At 40.1% G+C, this 21,349-nt stretch overlaps 3 protein-coding genes across 4 annotated transcripts; 2 read left to right on the forward strand and 1 right to left on the reverse strand.

Annotated features, from left to right (window-relative positions):
- The first annotated feature begins 95 nt into the window (after positions 1-95).
- Positions 96-3,149, forward strand: cfap73 (cilia and flagella associated protein 73). Its single transcript, XM_029440306.1, is given in 8 exon segments — positions 96-244; positions 325-457; positions 1,460-1,552; positions 1,683-1,769; positions 1,771-1,875; positions 2,332-2,553; positions 2,673-2,828; positions 2,908-3,149. Coding segments are annotated over 8 exon segments (972 nt in total). The 5' UTR covers positions 96-206; the 3' UTR covers positions 3,046-3,149.
- Positions 3,150-3,658: 509 nt separating this feature from the next.
- On the reverse strand, positions 3,659-8,306 carry drc10 (dynein regulatory complex subunit 10). The gene is given in 8 exon segments (XM_029439287.1): positions 3,659-4,099; positions 4,831-4,902; positions 4,997-5,122; positions 5,124-5,213; positions 5,744-6,133; positions 6,136-6,379; positions 7,937-8,007; positions 8,216-8,306. Coding segments are annotated over 8 exon segments (1,332 nt in total). The 5' UTR covers positions 8,273-8,306; the 3' UTR covers positions 3,659-3,817.
- A 210-nt stretch (positions 8,307-8,516) lies between these two features.
- Positions 8,517-21,304, forward strand: tpcn1 (two pore segment channel 1). Of its 2 annotated transcripts, none has more exons than XM_029439282.1 (26): positions 8,517-8,916; positions 11,737-11,873; positions 12,674-12,850; positions 12,934-13,047; positions 13,705-13,835; positions 14,742-14,830; positions 14,998-15,032; positions 15,146-15,204; positions 15,358-15,457; positions 15,577-15,693; positions 15,805-15,929; positions 16,807-16,855; positions 16,955-17,018; positions 17,100-17,144; positions 17,241-17,297; positions 17,386-17,439; positions 17,581-17,653; positions 18,273-18,380; positions 18,472-18,633; positions 18,786-18,901; positions 19,381-19,427; positions 19,517-19,585; positions 19,691-19,787; positions 20,529-20,668; positions 20,771-20,851; positions 21,158-21,304. In XM_029439282.1, the coding sequence occupies exons 1-26, from the start codon at positions 8,826-8,828 to the stop codon at positions 21,302-21,304; spliced, it is 2,484 nt and encodes an 827-aa protein (XP_029295142.1). In that variant the 5' UTR covers positions 8,517-8,825. The 2 variants fall into 2 exon arrangements, with proteins under 2 accessions (XP_029295142.1, XP_029295141.1); XM_029439281.1 differs by lacking the exon at positions 8,517-8,916 and adding an exon at positions 11,434-11,558.
- Positions 21,305-21,349: the final 45 nt, after the last annotated feature.

Consider the following 21,349-nt stretch of genomic DNA (forward strand, 5'->3'; position numbering starts at 1 on the left):
ATACATTGTTATGAAACTTTTTCCATTGAAATGCCGGATTGTGCCTTTAAAGGTTTTGTGTTACCATGGAAACGAGGGGGAGCAATGCCGGGTAGCTCGTTGAAAGTTTGAAAACAAACCAGCAGCAAGAGGAGGAGGAAGAGGAGGAAGAGTAACATTTGAAGATATTAATATTGTCTGAAAACATTCAATAACAACACAGAGTCATGGCCTCCAGCAGCGCACGTCAGAAGAGGAGCTCACAGTGAGTTCGTGCACAGCCCGGCCAGAATCAATGCGAGCGGTCAATGTTAATAACTTTCTGCTCTGCTTGCGTGTAAACAGGAGGTTGCCTGCAGGGGTGAGCGGTGAGGTGACGGCAGGACCCTTACGGGACAGGAGCACTGACCTCATCGATCTGCAAAAACAACTCCGCGAGAATGAAGAGCTGGACACAAAGTGCAAAGAGCGCAAAGAAGTAGGCCACGGAATAGCTTCCCAATCAATTGTACTTGTTGTAGCGTTACCATAGGAGTATTTCTGCAGTTACCAGAGGGGACATGCAATATTGTGTAGCTCAATTTCTTTTTAAATGTAAGCTAACAATTTTATTAGAAGATGAAAATACAGTAAGCTGTGTCTATATATTACGTCAGCTGTAACTTGAACACGTGTGTTGTAATTGAGTGCTTGAAAAGTAGCAGTCTGGAAGTCAGTAAGCTAAAAATAATGCAATAATACACTTTAGCTGACTAAAAGTAATGGATAAATGGTTGAAATAGCTAAAACATCAAACTTCTGCCACTAGCAGTAATGCAAACCTAACAAACCAACCTAAACATTGAGAGTTTATTTGTATGAACAAATATTGTAACAATTGTATTAAAAAAATATTGTGAAAAGTATTTTTTTTATCCAGTTAATGATAAATTCAAATGAACACATTTGGAACCTGGCATGTGATGTCAATCAAATGCACCCTGTTAAAGTAAAAGTGTTTATTTTATCAAAATCAAACCATCTCTACAGCATTTTAAGTTATTTCTCAACTGTATCCAAAAGTTGATCTACATACTTACCACAACAACATATATTTGTATCATCTGCAAATAATATAGTTGTTAGTATTTTAAAAAATAAAAGATGAAATAAACAATTATTCCAACACTGAGCCCCAGTGAACCGGACAAGTAACCTTCAGTATTTGTTATTTGAAGTTATTAATTTGGACGTGCTGATCCCTATTCTCCAGGTAGCTGCTTAACAAAGTCAGTGGTATCCCTCTAAATCCATATCTGTGTAATTTATTTAATAATAACTCCTGTTCAACAGTGTTAAATGCTGTTGTTAATGTCTAGCAGCGACCTAGTGGTAATGTTACCGCTTACAATGTAGCGTTCTGCCTTAATGCTCCCCGTCCTGACTGACCATGCTTCATAAATATTTCGAGGTCATTTTTCCGATCTGTGTTTTTATGTAGATGTTGCAGAATTTGCAGAAGCGGAAAGTTGAGTTGCAGGAGGAGTATGAAAGATTGAGCGAGGAGCACCTGAGCTTTGATACGTTTCTCAAGGTACAGTAGAAGACCATTTCACACACACGACTCCTGTATTAGACCATACGTAATGTTATTGGAGTTCAATATCATAGCTGGAACTGGAAAGCAACAGGCAAACAAAATCCCTCTATCTCCCTCACTGCAGGTTGACGCTGCTGATCAATTATCCGACAAAGCAGAGAGGGAGAGGAATAAGGTGCTTCAGCTGGAGGCAGAGCTAAAGAGGCAGAGAGCTGGAGTATGTCGAACTGATGGAGAGGAAACAGGAGCTGCAGCGCCAGATGCAGAGTCACTCTGTGTATTCAGACTTCATGTCGCAGGTGGTCAAGCTAACTAAGGTACTGCAAGGTGTTTTTGACATGGCAGATAATCTAAATCTAAATGTGTATATTGTACCATTTACTAAACAAGTTGAACAATTTTGAACACATAGGACCAATCTAACATGTCAACTCCCAATGTTCCCAAACTATTACAGATAAATGATCTTTTTCCTGCTCTAAAAGCATAAACTGCAAATATTTTGTATCTGAAAAGCTCATTTTTGACCCCTGGAAATTGTATAGTCGTGGTGGTTGGCCTTCTTAAATCTTGATGATATCCTAAAGAGTAGACACGTCCTTCAATATATGGCATTGCTGTGTGAAATATCACCAACTCATTCACCCTATAGTTTATGTCGTATTTCTAATAAAGTGCAATGATTTAGATGATGTTTGCACGGGTGGTCATGAACAGTTTTGAGTAGATAACTAAGTTGAATTTTGGAGTTACACCTTTAATGTGTGTTACAGTATGATGATGTGCAGGGGCTCACGAGTCAGTTAGAGAACCTTCTCCACTTTCGGGACCATCTCTATCAGAAGGAGAGTACGGCGCAGGAGCAGGTCGACGAGCTGAGAAAAGCGCTGCTATCACTGCGCGACCAGCATCACTTCCTGCGGCTGCACAAGAACAACCAGCTGTCTCAGCTCCACACCGAGCTAGAGAAGACACGCTCTGATGCTCTAACATGGGTATGAGACATGACCCTGGGTCAAAGACAGTATTTCAGATCTGACATCCAATCAAATGTTGCTTGAAGATTCAACTACCATCTTTTGTGTGAAATTCAGTTGTCCCTGTCTTCACACAGGAGAGGAAGTGGAACCACATTCAGGAAACAGCAGCAAAGGAAACACTCCAACTGGGACAAATTAAGATGGCGACACTCAACCTCTACGAAATGACGGATGAAAAGGAAGGAGAAGAAGCTGTTGATGTGAACGACACAGAGAAACAGCTGGACAAGGTATGTACACCAACAGAGATGATGATAAACAGCCAACAGAAAACAATCAACTGACTGTGTCCTACCGTCTCCTTCTCAGATCAAGATGTTCATCCAGGACCACAGCGACATATTGAAACAATATCAAACTCCCTCACAAAGACAAGATGACCAGAAAAAATGTAAGCCCAAAAAGCGCATCCCAACATGTAAAAAACATGCTTTGTTTCCAAGCTGATTTAAAACTGAATTCACTGAATGTAATAAAGTAAAGTGTGTTTGTAAGATGTTCTAATGTAAAATTCTGTGACTGTGAACTTGTAGACGATGAACTTCAATAAACATAAGACACTGCGTGAAATCAACAAACTTGTATTAATTTAGCTCCTTGTTGTTATTAACATGGCTTCAGTGTGAATTCTGAAATGGTTTGGATTGTGGTAGCTATATATTTTAGGATGACTTGTTGATAAATTCTGTTTATCATTTATACTGGTGGTTCAATCCCCAGCTCCTTCTGTCCAAATGACAAATTTAATGAAACGTAATGTCAACAATTGAACAAAAGGTCCTGTACTGCCACCCCGTGGCTACCAATGAGAACAGCAATGAAGCAGTCGCAGTTGGATCGTATATAATTAGCTGATCAGATCTGTTTCAGTTCAAAGTGGAGGAGGGCTATGCTGGGGATTTACTGAGGTCTTTATGCCAAAACATTTGTGTGGATGTTCATTGGTTTTAAATAATACAAATATTTCATTATCTGCTGCTCTTTTAACATTTATTTATTTAGTTTGACATTGTCTGCATGCAGTCCTTTTATATTTAAAAAAAAAAGAAGTAAATACTAGTTTAAAGCATAAAACACTTTATTAACACATAAATGACAAACACACTCTGATTATGGAGTATAATAGTATTTGCTCAACCAGCTCTTTTTTAATTTTCATCCAAAGACGTTCATTCAGGTAGAGTGTGTCTGCACCAGAGTAACTAAACTAGTCAGTCGCTTATTTGGTCTTCTTGCCTTTGCCTTTTTTGGCCTTCTTGCTTTTCCCCTTGTTCTTTAAGGCCTTGCGAGTACTGTAGCCTCTCCACCAGGCTTGGGCAAAAATAGCAGCTTTGGTCTTCAACTGCAGCTCCCTCATCTCCTCCCTTCTCTTCTCTTCTGCCAGCCGACGCTTCTCCAGGATCATGTTATACTTCACCTCGAGGACAGAAAAGGGTTTCTCCAGCGTCTTCAGTTCCTCCTCCTCCCTTTCATAACCCATTCCTTCCAACTCCAGGTCGGCCTGGGACAGGTGGTGGTGACAGTGGTGGTGTTGAGAGGCGAAAAGGATGGAGGAGAGAGAAAGATGTCGGTGGATAGGGAAGAAAAAAGATAGAAGTTAAATCTGATGTGTTGCTAAACATAGATTGACCCTATGCTAACGTCCTGCTGATAAATAGGCCGTCTGATACACATTGTTGTTAAATGTTATACAAGTGTGAGTGCACCTGTCCTGGATTTCAGAACGAAGACACGCCAGAGGTCAATGCGTGAAATGAGCAGGTGTAAATAAAACAATGTGTTAAGACTTGAAAAATAATAAATACATGTGCCACTATTTTGAACTTTACAGTTGTTTAATCAATCAAAAATGGCGAATATTTTCTGGTTTCAGCTTTTCTAATGTAAAGATTGTCCGTGCTTTATATTATTATATTTAAGGGCAGGATATACACAATACCCTGAATATATTTAGAAAAAACAGACGTTCTCCATCAGGGTACAGACTGAACAGACTCTCAGCTGATAGACACTATGAGATGTGGGTGAAGGCTCTGGAAAAAGCTAGTAAAGGGACCCTGTGTTCAGATTATTTTGTTAAACTACTATATCTGAGGTCAAGAACAGACTGCCATGTTAAACACCCTGAATATAGTCTAAAAGGCTGAACTGTTGTCCAGAGTATACACACTTAATTATTTTTTTCCAGTTACTTTTGGCTCTTTGTAGTGGCAACTTTGTCTGAGTTTGTACCTGGTTTTTTTCTATGTCGTCGTCAAAAGTTTGGAGCAAGTTTTCAATTGCTGTCTCCACCTTCTCATTTTCCTGCCAAGGAAAAAAAGAGCAATAACAGTTTGGTTTAAATGAAAATGAAATATGTTTGTACATTTACTGTGAAATGTTCGACACTAAAACGTACCACTTGGATTACTCTCTCTGCCTGTCTGCTTTCGAGGAACAATTTGTTGAGCTGACTGTTCAGTCGATCAAGCTCCTGTTGTTTACTGCTGTGCTTTGATGTCTTCATATGTGACTGGCACTGCTTGTTCCGCAAGAAGCGACGTATCTGCTTTTTGACTGTTGTCTCCTTTTAGAGAATCTTGAAAATGTTTGATCTCATCATTTTTCTCAGATATCTGCAATACAAACAGAAAGATGGCAGACGTGAGATGGGGGAAAAGGTCAAGAGCAGAGAATGTAATGACTTAACTCTTGTGTTGTCTTGTGTGAGCCCTCACGATCTTGAAATTTGCTGACTTTTCCTAAAGTGAATAATAATAATAGTCCTCTACTTTAGTAAAGAAAACCATTATAACAAGTGTGCTGTAAAAGAAAAACGAGTGGTATCCACTAATAAAATGCAGTCTTTTTGCAATGTGAAAAGGGGAAAACTAAGACATATATAAAGTGTGTGGTTAATTACAAATTGTTTCTTCATGCAAAATAGATTTTGGGTTGAAAATTCAATTTAGCTGCTTTATTTAAGAGGTTTAGTGGAGGCGGGTCATTTTTTACCCCTAGGACAAGGGGAGTATACACAATGTTAAGACAACACAAGGGTTAAATAAGAAAATAAATCTTCTCTAGCTGCATCTAAGCAAGTTATACACGTGGTAGACTCTTGTAAGTGAGGGTCCTTTTTTCAACATTCAATTTGTTGCCTCACCTGTGCATCTATTTGTTTTAAGGATGTAGCTACTTCTTGCTGTGAAACTATGAGCTCCGCGAGGTTGGCAGGGGACGAAGACACCTGATTTTGAAGAACCAGCTTTACGTGTAGCTCCTCATCCAGACTGGTCAGCAACTTTTCTACCGCATGGCTGAGAAACTTCTCAAGCCCTGTAATTAGCTTGTACTCACTATCTCCTATGGCTACTTCTTTACCTAGATCTGCCCTCAAACCACACCTGGCATCAGGATGGGCTCGGGCAAGCCTGAACAGACCCCTGACAGAGTTCTTGATGTCCTGCTCAAGCTGAGCCTTTGCTTTCACAACTTCTCCCTCTTGTTCCCCGTCTGAATCCTGCTTGAGACCTTCTAAGCGTCTCCAGTCTTTCAGGCTAATAGTTGATGCTCTTGAAGTGCCCGACTCAACTGCTTGTCCACAACACCAGACACTCTGTTTAACCGGAGGACAGCAGGAAGAGAGGCTACAATCTCAACTCGACTGATGCAGTTTTCCAATATGTTCGAGATGCATTGCGCTTCAAGAGAGAGCAGCTTCTTCTGTGACAGTAGATGGTTCTTTAGAGCATCTTCTGATAGGCTCAACACGGTTGACCCCTTTGCAGACATACTGTCACTGGAGGGCAGGAAAAGAGTTAATCATAACAAAAGAATAATGTTTTAACATTTTTATATGGACATACAATATTATCAAATAACTTTGCTACTTTCTTTACAGGTCAAACAGTCGGCTAGTAGTGTATTAGAATATAGAATAATATTATTATATTATTATGTTATTATTATACTTTTTTTGCTTAACATAAAGTATATTTAACATGTGCTTTTAAAAAGTGTACTTCGAAATAGATGTCATTAAGCTAAACTTTAATGTACTAAAAATAAATGTACTAATTCTGCAATACTTAAAGTGGTATTTCAGTGTACTCATAAAAAGTGTACTTTATTACAAATCTATTTAAATTGTATAAAAGAGAGTTACTACTCAATTGCAAACACTTATACTGGTAATTTAGTATATATATGGAAACCTAATTTAAATTCCTTTGTAATACACTATTAGTATGCTTTATCAAAGTGCACTTTTATTTCAATTCATTAGAGCTGTATTTCGGTCTAGTTACAAAGAGTATACTAAATTGCAAACACTTCTACTATAGTTTAGTTCCATATAGATGCTTTTATCTAGACCTGTGCTCCCCAACCTGTTTTACTTGTGCTCCCTAAATGCAATGCAATGTGGCCTGAAGAGGTAAAACTACCCTAGTATTTTACAAATATAGCAAAGATTAGAGAAAACTCTTAAGTATACACAGTTTCATCTTGCGACCCTTGGTGGTGTCCCATACGCTAGTATTATTGTAGCAATATTATTTGCAAATGTTTGTGGAGAGTTGCCGAACTGTATCTCAATCCAAATCTGCATACTCTGATTATGCTACAATAATATTACTACAATCATATTCCCAATAGTGGAATGTAACTAAGTATATTTACTAAGTACTGTACTTCAGTAAAATGTTGTACTTTACTTGAGTATTTACAATTCCTGCTACATTATGCTTCTACTCCACTAATTCTCAGAGGGAAATATTGTACTGTTTACTCCACTACATTTATGTGATAGTTACTAGTTACTTTAAAGATTAAGATTAATAATATAAAATATAATCGACACATTGTGATGTACTATTATGGATAAAGATGAGACTTGGTGATATTCACAAACTAGCCAGGAGTATAGTATAGTATAGTATAGTATAGTATAATATAAAATTATAATCCAATAATATAAAGTGCATTTTTGTATCTAAAGTATATTGATTATAATACTTTTGTACGTTAACTTAAGTGCATTTTTAAAATACATGCATTTTATTTGTAAGAGAGAATTTGTACACACTGGTATACTACTTTAACTTAAGTAAAAGTACTTCTTCCACCCCTGCAGTCCCGACCTTATGGGAACCACGTACGTAATGTTGCCCCGTAGCCTATAGTAACAATTGTAGGGCTGTTAGCGTCGACATTTGATAACATAGGCTACTGTATAATTGTTTTACTTAAAATTGAAAGAAAAGACAGTTCCTAGTTCCTTTGAGGAGGATGACAGCAGTAACTCTAGCTTGTGTTGGTTTAGATGTATATATTAGTAAAGCAGTTACATAGTTACCTGTCGACTCGTACGTTGGCCACAAACAGAAAGTATTGTTGACATTTCTTTCCTCTGTTGCTAAGATACCACTGCAGTGACAAAACAATGGTGCTTCTTATAATGCAGAAAATAAATATAAGCATATGTAAAAAATGCTTATATTTATTATAATTGTTGTAATTATAATAATTGTATAATTACATTTATTACACATTAATAGAATCAATTAAGGGTTTTAACAGCATTGTCTTAGATCTATTGACTTTTATTTTGAAAAGTTGGCAACGTTCAACGTACCTGCTCTGTATGGATGCCGTAAATTGCTTCAGTGTCGCGAATGTGTGTTGATCTCATAGTATCTGTAGAGGTTTTTGTAGTATCGTTAATAAGTGTCAGGTATTGTTCCTTGCAGAAAGATTGATCTATATCGATATAGAATCGTTGAACTTAGTTATCTGTTATATTTGATCAGAACACGCACAACATGTTATCCAGCAGAAAGGCTTGCGTGCGCTGGTGATGCAGCCGTGATGGACTCAGACGGACAGTCTCAGCTTGTTAGCCTGAGTGACAGTGAACCCGTTGATTCGGTGACAGTGGCCGTCTGTGACAGGACAAAGACCAAATCTGCAACCGACAGACCTTGTCAGCTCCACACAACTTGAAAACCGCTAGGTCCTGTTTTGCATGTAGACCTTTTTAGACCTGTAGTTCTCTCTTATCTCAGGTTAGCATCGCATAAAAAGTACTCTGTTTGTTTGCTAACTACTAGCGAGCACCCAAGATGTGCAGTTGTCTTTCGGTTTGCGGAACAAACCGCGCACTTATTTAGCGAGTGAGTAGTTTAGATTAACTCTGATTGAACTTGAGTAAATCAAGGCTGGTTGCAGTCTGATTATCTGCTAACATGGAGTCTGACGATGATGTGCCTCTCATCCTAACCTGGGACGAAGCAAACAGCGGTCTGCTCAACGAGGAGACTGAGAGAGGAGACGAAAGTAAGTTCTGTCATCTCCGCATCCATAGTGGAGTTATGCAAACTGCACGGACGGCTAGGCCCATGACATTTAGGTGTTGCTACGATCTGCCTTATTATGTCATGGTGTTAGATTTAAATCCCTGTGAGCACATGCACTTAAATGCAGTCTGTTATTACCAGTGTTGCACTGAATCCCACCTTCATGAAGGTGATCAGGGTCTGAAATGAAGTTGTTCTTCCTCAAATGTCACTGAACATCTCTACCGGTCACACAATGTTTTTGTCAGCAACCTTTGACATCTTTGTAGAACGCTTTAGAAAGTGTAAACACTTAGTCAGTAGTACCAGACAGTAGACATATGGAATATATAATGTAATGTAATGTATCATAGTGTAGTATGCCATAAGTTTGGGGTGCCTTTGCATTGTATCATAGTGATGTATATAGTGGTATTTATTTAATATTATAGTTTACCCTCTTTGAAATAAATGAGGTGGACTAAATATTAGATTCAACATCAGCGCAAACTATCAACATGTTATCAACAATTCTCAAAGTATCCATGATGCATTGTTTTAGTATTTATAGTACCGTATAGTGTTGTTTATAGAAGAGTATTATTTTATTATAACAGTATACTTTATGATATGAAGTTAATGCTTGTCTACTTACCAGATGTGCACTAGCACAGTCTGAAGCCGTTTAATGTTGTTGACAGTCAGCTGCATACATGCTGCACATCCAGGCCACGCTGCTTTAATGGAGAGCAGAGGTTGTCCATCAGGCTCTAAGATCACGTGTGTGTGTGTGTGTGTGTGTTTGTGTGTGTGTGTATGTGTGCTTGTGTGTTTGTGCAGTACGTATGGGTATCCATGCATCCACTCAACATAGTAATCCCGCTGCCTTTGTATTCCTCACATACAAGCTACTAAATGACCCGTCTGAGAAACTGCTGCCTCAGCAGACCGGTGCACCCCTCAGCCCCTCCCTGGTGCTCATGGGCCGCATGTGTGTGTTGTGTGTGTGAATGTCTGCAGCCTGTGTGTAAGTGCGTCTGTGTGTGTGTGAGCATACTGGATCATTTTCTCTTGCTCTGGAGGTGAACAGGAAGAGGAGAGGAGTTTCTTTTTCGTCCTCAGGATATTTAGGAGTGGTGGATAAGGAGGAAGTATCGTACTGTTCTTTCTGATTTCTGTTGGAGCTTTCTGGAAAGAGAGGGGGTTTGAACCTGGACACTGAGAAAGAAGGCTGCATTGTATCAACTCAGTGACAAATCCCTTGCTTGGATAGAAGTGTGGAGTTCAGTTTTACAGCTGGTGGCCAGGACCCTTCAGATCACCACAAAACTAGATTGTATTTGTCCAGGGAGAAACAGAGTGAGGACTGAGCCTGTTTGTGTTTCTGTGAGCCTGACCACCGTGTTTTTGACTGGGAGCTCCGAACATGTTATTGTTCTCAAACAAATGAGAGGTTGGAGTGACACACGGCAGACACGGGGTGTACTCCTGTCAGGATAACAGCCAGGCCGCCGCTGGACTGGAATTTGATCTTCACACTTCAGCTCAATCTGCTGCTGTCACGGTGGACAGGAACAGCCTGTGACTGCATTTCAGAGACTCATGTGGTCTCCACTACGTTTTTTTCCAAGGACTTGTGCCTGAAGCTGAAACATGTGATGTACAGTACGTGGGAAGAGCCCCCAGATAGACTCGCACAGGACTAAAATATGCAGCTGCTGAAAGACAAATGGAGGGATTGCTTATTAAAAGAAAGAAACTGTGATTTATATTTATGAGGGATCCATCTTGAATCTGTAATTTTAGTTTATGAAGTAATTCTGTGTTAATCTGGATTTCATCCTTTTCAGTTGTTCTTGAGTTTATTTTTTAAAACGGTGCAGGTTTAAGATAGTTACTTCTTACGATGGCATACTGCTTCCTCAGAGTTATATGATATTTAGTACTTCCTGTTTTTTGAAGTTAGTCGCTCTCTCTTTTAGGATTATTAGCGTTAGTATTTAGCGTTTATAGTTTATCTGTCTTGTGTCTGTATCCTGTCTGTGGCAGGAAGGGGAACTTATAGACAATGTAATATCAGTGCAAACACAGCACTCTCTGACTGACTGTCTGCACTGGGTTCAAAGTTCAAACTCTATGGCTAAAGCGGTCACATTTTACTGTCTCTTGTTACAGTGTCTCTCATTACGGTGGCTGTGAGAGGTGCAACCAATTGTCAAAGAAGTACCAAACTTTATAAGCATTTTGCATTGCTTTGAATGGTGTTCTGTCTCCTGTGTCACTTTGATCCTCCAGTTGGGCCTGGTTTTTTTCTGGATCTATAAGGACTCTCATATGGACTTTGTTTTTGTGGAATGTTTGAACATCTGTATCTCCAGATGTGTGTGGAAGCTAAAACATGACCAGTGCACTGTGAATGACACACACACACACACACACACACACACACACACACACACACACACACACACACACACACACACACAGGGACCTGGATTCGTTCACACAGCAGGGGCACACAGACAGACTGATCAATGGAGTGCATATGCGGACAAGCAGCTGGTTCCCATGAAGATCAGACTCGCAACGGGAGTCCAGTAGTGATCTCCTCCTATGCCTTACAGTTAGAACTAGACTGCATTGGTAGGCCTATACCCCTCTTTGTACTGTGCGTGTGCGTGTGCGTGTGCGTGTGCGTGTGTGAGAGAGAGAGAAAGACCCTTATTGGAAAGGATGAATATGGAAACTAAAATACAACTTCATTGTTACAATTTGTTCTTTGAGCGTATCAGTACACTGACATTAATGTGTTTTCTTCCAGATGGAGGAGGAGGCAATTATGACATAGTGAACAACGCTGTGATCTCAACGCCTGGGCCACAAAACCACAGGGCCCCAAATGCATCCTTACGGCAAAGCTGGGAGATGAACTACCAAGAGGCAGCCATTTACCTGCAGGTATTCACAAGCAGTGAAGTGCTGACTTCACTTGGTTATATAATGGATTTTATAACACCCTTAACACTGTAATACATGTAGATGATTAAACATTGTGCGCTTTCAATGTGTCTATATTTACGTCATGGACAGCTGCTGGAAGTAACAAATAAATTAGGATACAAGACATTTAGAAATATAAACAAAAGTATGGAAGTTGTCCACTTTTTGTTAATACAAAAACATAAACTCACACAAACATAGGCTTTTTCATTGTATTGAAAAGAGTTGCACAGTTCACGTGTCATGATGTTAAGTGCGTTTTGTAAATGTATTTCTTTACATTCAGTGTTTCTATCCTAGCCGATTTTTTAAATGCTATAAATTGGGCATTGTTAATTTCAATATTTGCAAGCGTTAACTCTTCTTCACTACCTTTGTTGGCACATTACAGCTGCCCACTGGTGATCAGCACAGAACTGGCTGCAGAAAGTTTAGTACACGAGCACATTCATGTGTGAAAACTAAAAAACTAAATACATTTGTGAAAAGATTACTCTATAGCGCTACTTGTGGTGAAAACCCCAAAGAGCTACTTTTAAGTAAAGGTACAACAGTTACCACACATCCAGAACATTGTTTACATCAAAGGCAGGACAATTGGTCACCGCTTCATCGTACCAATGTGTCAGATCAATATGTTTCTCAGCCCACGGATACTGCTCCGTAGTGTTGGGACATTAATCAAATCAGCTGAAGGAAGAAAAACAAAAGGCTTAAACTGTGTGGTTTTAAATGTGTCTTTTAAATTTCACACACAGGAGGGAGAGAACAATGATAAGTTCTTCACCCATCCTCGAAACCCAAAGGCGTTGGCAGCGTACCTGTTTGCCCACAACCACCTGTTCTACATGATGGAGCTGCTGACAGGCCTGCTGCTGATGATGCTGTCGCTGTGTGAAGCTCCCGCTGTGCCCTCACTGCGTCTGGATGTCTACGTGAGGGAACATAAACGCACACAAACACAAGCTTATGAACACAGTTTCCTGTAAAAGCACCCGTGTATTTGATACCTTTGCAGGTCCATGCCACTCTGGAGCTGCTGGCTTTGGTTATGGTGGCATTTGAGCTATGCATGAAACTCCGCTGGTTAGGCTTCCACACCTTCATACGACACAAGAGGACCATGGTGAAGGTAACTGATCCATGACGGGTACTTTCTGATGGCATAATAGTAGAGCTGCACGATTCGCCGCAAAATGAGAAACCATTTCTTCCACTCAAAATTGACACGATTTTCTCAAACAATTCTTCGGGACACCAAAGTTATTATTGCAGTCCAAATTGTCTTCATTCAGACGGAGCAAGCTATATATTATTATTATCTAAAGGATAACCTGTCCAACCTTTTTTGGGATGTTTCAGGTGGTGGTGGTACTTTTGCTTGCAGAGTAATGTTGGTGCTTTTAACTGTCATCACTATTTTTGAATCTGGTATCACACAGCGTCCCGCACAACCTTTTGTAAGCACAGATTTTTTTGGGGTGTATAAATGAATGCGTTCTTCCTCACCCTTGCTGGGATTCTCCGATACAATTTTGTTGTTTCTTTCACCGCCAAAATTAGGTGCGTTTGTTTTGATGCAACAGATCTCCTAAAGTGTCATTGTCACATAAAAACGAGATCGCATAGAGGCCAAGATCACGATCGTTTCCGATTAATCGTGCAGCCCTACATATGAGGTCGCTTCAGTATGATGGATGCTTTCTATCATAGGGTCTGTTCCACTGCTGTCAGCAGGTTGGGATTCAGGTTCTCTTAACTGCATATTGTTCATGTTGTCTCTTCTCAGACATGTGTGTTGCTGCTACAGTTCGTGGAGGCCATAGTGGTTCTGATCAGACAGACGTCTCACGTGAGAGTGACTAGAGCTCTCAGACCAATTTTCCTGGTGGACTGTAGATACTGTGGTGCTGTGCGCAGGTGACCTAAACAAACACTCAGATTCACACAGTCAGGTCAAAGTCACGGCTTCTTCAATTGAGGAGTTTTCACAACAACCCGCACCAAATGCTGTTTGTGTAATGGAATAAAGTAGGGATGCACCGATCCGACTTCTCTTAGTCCTAATACCGAGTACCGATTCGATGTTTAATTAATAAGCTGTATGCCTCACTGAGGGAAAGTCCCCGGGATCATTCTTTTATGTGTCATGCTTGACTTAGACATTGCTTTCCTAACTTTGTAAAACAAAATGTAACACATAAATACATAGACATACATTTACTGAATTGTTATTTATTATTCAAATAATAAAATGTACACCAGCAACTTGGTAAAAAAGGTGTTACAATTCAAGTGTAAATGTTTTTAACACGGCTACAAATTGGTCAAAACTTAAACAAGAGTTACAATTCCAGTGTGCAATGTATATAGTATATAAACATAGATCTGAATTGAGTAGATCGGCCCTCATCATGGTATTGGTGCATCCCTAGAATAAAGGAACCATACAGAGCTGTTAAGCATCCTTTCTCATTTTCTTCATATAAAAGAAAACAGTGTACTCTTTAAGCTTGCAAAGCCAGACAAAGTCTTGCATTCACAGTTAGATTTGTGTAAAAATGTCCGTGACAGTTTATTCTACCATTGGAAGTCATCAGCATCTGACATTTTCAAAAACATTTGTTGTATGTTGTCTCTCAGATATGACATGTACTGATGGTTGGTTTTAATGGCTACTTTGTGGATTAGTTACTTCCAAGTTAATCTCCCTTTTTCTAAGTTTATTTTTATTCCTTTCATGATTTTGTCCCACTCTTTGAACGTACTAGATTTAACACCACTGATTAAACGCATCACTGATGACGTTTCTTTCATCCAATTTAGAAACTTGCGTCAAATCTTCCAGTCCCTCCCACCTTTTATCGACATCCTCCTTCTGCTGCTCTTCTTCATGGTTATATTTGCTATTTTAGGTAAGAATGCTTATTATTTGAATGTATAATAAAGGGTGTTGCTTCTTTTTTTATTTCCCTTTTCTTTGTTCATGGGAAATGATTACCTGGTTCAGGGTGAAGCATCTACTTTCTAAGCAAGAGGGTTTCCTGTTACCGTGCTTGACCATCCCATTCTCTCATTTCAGGTTTCTGCCTCTTCTCTCCAAACACTGCAGACCCGGTACGTTGAGGCTTTACTGCCTGACATTAGTTTGTGTGAGTTATGTAAGTTTGGGGATGTTTGTGTCTGTAGTGGTCAGACTTCCTGACTTAAACTTTCCGTTCTCACCGCAGTACTTCAGGACCCTGGAGAACAGCCTCGTCAGTCTGTTTGTGCTTGTCACCACAGCAAAGTAAGCGCAGCAGTAAACACAAGTACTGTTCTGTTTTCTGTTTCATCTTTACACGCATGGCGTGCAACACCACATGTGTGTTTTAGCTGATTCCACAGTTTTTTATTTAGTATCTCATGACCTCTGTCTCTCATGCTTCCCTCTTTCCTGTAGTTTCCCTGATGTGATGATGCCAGCGTACTCCAAGAACCGCTGGTCCTGTGTTTTCTTCATTGTCTATCTCTCCATAGAGCTCTACTTCATCATGAATCTGGTACGTCATTATCAAAACCTCTAACATTTCAGTCCTAGACATAAACATGGCTTCCATTTAGTTCCTTTTTTCTTTTTTACATGATCACTCATCAGCTTCACTTCTCTGTCCCCCTCCAGCTCCTGGCAGTGGTGTTTGATACGTTTAATGACGTCGAGAAGATGAAGTTTAAGTCTCTTTTACTTCACAAACGCTCCGCTATAGACCATGCCTTCCAGCTGTTAGTTAGCCGGCAGGTACGACCTCACCTCTCTGTAGCGGGATGTGTATTTGACACATATAATTAATTTCACGTGAAGCAGTCACGGCTACTGCGTTCATCTGTGTTGCTGTCGTTTTCTCTCCAGAGGCCGATGGGCGTGACGCTGAAACAGTTTGATGGTCTGATGCGATTTTACAGACCACGGATGTCTGCAAGAGACCGCTTCCTCACATATAAAGCTGTTAACACCTCAGGGGCTCCTATGCTCAGGTGACTTCCTGACACACACTTCAGTTAAAGATCCTTCTGCATTTAATCACATTTTAAATTGCATTCATTGTCCTTTCTTCATTTTCCCACTTTTTCTTCTATACATTTTTTAGATCATTCCAATGTTCACATATAAAGTATTTGTGTCACATTACTTTTCTTTATGATGTCTTTTACTGTTATTGAGATAAGAATGTTTTACTGTTCTGCTCAACATATTAAAGCATGTATTCAATAGCACCACCATGTGGTCAGTCAGTACATGTTTTATGTTTTGGCTAATAACTCATGAACTGTGAGTTGTGATAAAACAATATTGACACAGTGTGCTCCTTGGATGATGCCGGTTTAACTGATTTGACGACGCACAATAACGCCTGTAAAAAATCTTCCCTCAACACATTTCTTTGCTTCTTTTGGCATTTTAATTTCATCTAATCTTTGTATATACCATATTTAGATGACCCCAAACAACACCTATGAGTTTGTTTCTGGTGTCACTTATTGTTTGTTTCCAAACTTTTGAAGGCATGGCCTGATGCACCTCACGGGTCACGACTCGTATAGTTCTACCCACAGGGGGCACTACCCACAGGGGTTACTACAGTTACATTAAACTAGGATATTTCTACATCTTTGTTGACTTTAATATAATTAAACTTCTCCATGAGCATGACATATTTAAGCGTGGCACCAATAGCCCTACAATGTGGCCATCACTAAAACACCACCATCCAATGTTCACATATAAAGCATGGAAATGTCACGATTTACAGATTGTTGTACACATCAATCAACGGCAGCAGATGCAGAAATGACACGTTTTCTTCAGGAAATGCAAATATTGTAGTTAATCTTTCTGTATGTTCTGCTTCAGTCTACAGGACTTCTATAAGTTCTATGAGGTCACTGGCCTTAAGTGGAAGGTAAGCAACCGTGCATGTGTACTGTGTAGTTATATTTCACTCTATTGCGTGTCCTTTTAATGTCCATGTACTTCATATGTGTGTGTGTGTGTTGTTTAGGCACGACGCAGTGGAGAACATTGGTTTGATGACCTTCCACACACGACCTTCCTCATTTTCAAAGGCAATTTCCGTTTTTCTCTCAGACTAAACAAACCTGTCTCTCAAGTCTTTATTCTCAGCGCTTTCTTCTTTACTTGAATAGGCATCAACCTGCTTGTGAAGTCAAAGGCCTTCCAATATGCCATGTGTAAGTGTAGTTATTTACATTCTCCCGGCTGTCCCCAGAGATCTTGAGGCAAAGTCTCTCATCATAAACCCTTTAAACATTTTCTCGTGGCTTCAGATGCGGTGGTGGCCATCAATGGCGTGTGGATCCTCGTGGAGACGTACACACTTAATAGTAAGATCTTTCCCGATTACATACAACACATGTGACTGAAGGAAAGTGTTTTGCACTACAGATCTCTCACCTTCCTGTCCTCATACAGGTGGATTTTCCTGGTCCAGATTTGTTCCCTGGAGTTACATTGTTTTTCTTACCAGTGAGTAGACTGCGTGCTGCCTCCCACTCACACAGGAAATCATCATCTGCCGTAAAACTGGTCATAGAGGGCGTCAAGAATGAAAGTTGTTTACATGCACTTATACCAATATTAACTCTGCCTCTGTCCTTCCATTTTTAGTTTATGGTGTAGAGGTGTTATTGAAAATATCTGGTTTGGGGCCGATGGCTTATATCAGCTCTGGGTGGAATCTGTGAGTAATAACTTGGATACTGCGTCGATTAATTGACGTATTGAATGAGTACTGAATCCAAAACTTCAGACTTGAAGACGGATTATGCCAAGCTTCACAGACTGCATCAATCCTTACACTCTGTTCAAGTCTGTCCATTTGGATTCAGTATTCTTACTAAAACTTCAGTATTTTAAAGGCACAATGAGTAGGACTGTCTTTTTTTTTTTTAAACAATGTATAGACTCATACAAACATACTCCCTCTCAATCATCAGTGTGGCTGTATTTTCTCTTTTCTTTTCATTTTGCTGTGTTCGGGACGTTTCTTGGCGTCAACCTCTATAAATATGTAGCGACCAGTTGCCAGATTGTAAACACGCTTCCAAGAGGAAGCTACGAAAATGGCGGACACAGTGCAGACAAAACACAATTATAGCGACGCAAAACATCAAGCGGACAAAGAGGCTAGGAGAAGCGGCCAACTGTAAATGTAACTGTAACTTTAAAACCGATGAATCTTAGTCATTGTGCCTTTAATGTGGCTATTTTGTGAAAACACAACTAACATTTATTTCAACATGTACCAAACACTGGTTCTGTGTTTTCGGTGTTAATGCTCACTGTGCTCGTCTGTCTAGGTTTGACTTCACAGTGACAGTGTTTGCCTTCCTGGGCCTGATAGCTCTTGCCTTCGATATGGAGCCGTTTTACTTTATCGTAGTTCTCCGGCCACTTCAGCTGCTCCGGTACGCTTTAATTTCTTACTCTCGATAGTACAACGTACTTATATTTCATATATTATTTTATGTTAAGTTGTTGGTCTGTTGTCTTCCACAGGTTGTTCAAGATAAAGCAGAGGTATCGTAATGTGCTGGACACCATGTTTGAGCTCTTCCCCAGGATGGCGAGTCTGGGGTTGACCTTAATCATCTTCTACTACTCCTTTGCAATTGTTGGGATGGAGTTCTTTGCAGATGTGGTTTACCCCAACTGCTGCAAGTGAGTTAAGCAATTTATTTCTCAGTATTTACGTATTGGCTGATTGGGATGTATTGGCAATAACTCTGGTCTTCTGCATTTTGTTATACCTTGTTGCACAAGAGGAAGAATGAAGTTTACTTCACTCCGTTGATATTTGTTTTTCTTCTCAGCACCAGCACAGTGGCCGACTCCTACAGACAGATCAACGTCACCTATGGCAACAAAACAGTGTTGGAGGAAGGCTACTATTATCTCAATAACTTCAACAACATCCTCAGCAGCTTTGGTAATTCCTCTTATTTTTACTTTAAAAAACAAAAACAAGCTTTACAAAATCTAATTTTGTTGTTGTTGTTAATAAATCCCACAAAAAGACTAAAACACAAACAAATATGCGTTAGTCCGTCCGTACTTTTTGACTTCCTGAGCTTGTCTCTGGCTCTCTGCAGCCCATTCGTTCTTACTGAACACGCCACAAATATATAGTTTCTTTTTTTTTAAAGCCTTAATAATTTCCACTAATTTTAAGATATTGTTGATAAGTATTGTAGTTTTCTGCTGATGATAGTTGTCTCTTCTAAGCTGCTGTAACAATAAAAAAGAATCCTCTCATTTAGCCCTCGAACAAGTGCTCTTATCTATCTATAACAGCTGGTCACTGTAGTTTTAACTACTGTATTTGTTTGGGACTATTTCTCTAGAGCTTTTGCTTTTTTTCCTGTTTTGTAATTTGTGGATTAATTTCTTCTTTATTTTCTTCTCCAGTGACTCTGTTTGAACTGACTGTGGTCAATAACTGGTACATTACCATGGTAAGATCAAGTCATTTATCTGTGGTCTTTCATCAGTCACCAGTCTGCGAACGCATCACTGATCGGTGGGTGTTTTCACTCTCCAACAGGAAGGAGTAACTTCTATGACGACCCACTGGAGCCGGCTCTACTTCATGACCTTTTACATTGTGACGATGGTGAGGCCTGTGCAGTCATGTGTGTTTGTGATACGTGTGTGGAAATATGCACTGCATTTCTGCTTTTATCTGTGCGTTGGTGAGACCGATATTTTATCTTTCCAGGTGGTGATGACCATCATCGTGGCGTTCATTCTGGATGCGTTTGTGTTCCGCATGAACTACAGCCGCAAGAACCGGGAACCAGTGGAGAACCCAGAGGGTGAGATCGAGTGTGTCGAGTGTGCAGTGCTGGGAAGGGTTACTTTTGAAATGTAAAAGGTTACAAATGACTAGTTACCCTTTTTTAAGAATATATTAAGTAATGCAACTTATTACATTTGATTACTTTCACGGCTGGTAAACAAGCTTTACTCTGTAACATTGGAGCTGTTTTTCTGAATTCAGAAAATATTGTTGAATTTCCAGCACTGAATGGCGTTCTTGTTCGACGACATGGCCACTGTGGTCAGCTGGTCGCAGGCATGGCAAACTCAAGGTTGCCTAGAGCAATGCGCATTGATTTGATTGACAGACGAGAGGCGGTGCAAATTGAAACAAGAGAATCAATTAAAAAACGACATACTGCCGAATGAATGGAGCCTGTCAGGACTTAGAGACGGCTCCTTGTAAGCCTTCGTACCCTTGATGGTGTCGCACTCAAATTAGTCTGGAAATGTGCCAAAAGAAGGCATTCCTGCAACAAGATGCAAATCTACAGAATAAATGTTCAACATATAACCTTAACCATAACTAAAGCAATTAAAATTACATTTTTGTCATTTAATTATGTAACGTGTATACATTTATAGAAAGTATAGCACTTCAGAACAAGTCTTGAATATTCGCAGTATTCTTTGTCAATGCATATTTCATTCATATTTATCTGCCAGTAATGTGTAGAAGGGAAGTGTGACTAGTGTTCAGTGAGTCATTTTAATGTCTGTGTGTGCACACGCTCTAGATGAGAACGGGATAGTGTTTGAAGTAGAGGTGAGTCGTGATGAAGCTCTGACCACTCTGGAGCTGTACAAACAGACGTGCCCAGGACTGTCCTCCCTCAGCTCTCTACAGGGAGTCCTACAAACTATGGACAGGGGAGGGGTAAGAAAACAGACACACACGCACACAAAATAAACTATTAGTCCTCTGCTCATCACATGAAGTCCCACTAACCAGCTTTCCCTCCTGTCTTGCTGTGTTCAGCATTCGTCTCTGGTGTACCTGGGTCGCAGGTCTAGGACGAAGAGTGACCTCAGCATGAAAATGTACGAGGAGGAGATACAGGTAAGAAACTGAAGAATGTTGTTGGGTCCGCTATCCTAATGTGTTTGACGTAAATGCAAGAGGCATTTGTTTTAATTATTTACAAAAACAGACGTTACAAAGATGAATGGATTTAATGCCTTTTTAAGGATCCGTGGAAACCCTGATCGAAGCACTGTTCCTTAGCATTTAGAGAATCGACCATCTCTTATCATGGCTGCTCCTCAGATTCTTCCTGGTCATTTCACTCAGTCAGAAACCTTTCCAAGTAAACAGGCTATTCGACGGCAGCCGTTGTGTCGTAACCTCCTCACCTTCTCGTTTCAGCACGAGTGGTACGCAGAGTATTCAAGGGAAAACCTGCCCGAGCAAGACCAAAGCCCGGAACGGGATCTGGACAGTCCCGGCTCTGACCCGTCTTCCTTCCCAGAGCCTCAGCTGAACTCACAGACTGGATCTCACAGCATCAACTAACGCACAGTTTGCAAGCAGTACTGTACATACACACCACCATCTCAG

The sequence above is a fragment of the Cottoperca gobio genome, chromosome 9 (genome assembly GCF_900634415.1).
Source record: "Cottoperca gobio chromosome 9, fCotGob3.1, whole genome shotgun sequence".
Lineage (NCBI taxonomy): Eukaryota > Metazoa > Chordata > Actinopteri > Perciformes > Bovichtidae > Cottoperca > Cottoperca gobio.

Coding starts and splice junctions, on each gene's coding strand:
- tpcn1 (XM_029439281.1), top strand. CDS start 11,450: ATGGAGTGCATATGCGGACAAGCAGCTGGTTCCCATGAAGATCAGACT. Junction 15,458..15,576: donor TCTACTTCATCATGAATCTG/GTACGTCATTAT, acceptor GTCCCCCTCCAG/CTCCTGGCAGTGGTGTTTGA. Junction 18,902..19,380: donor CAACATCCTCAGCAGCTTTG/GTAATTCCTCTT, acceptor TTTCTTCTCCAG/TGACTCTGTTTGAACTGACT.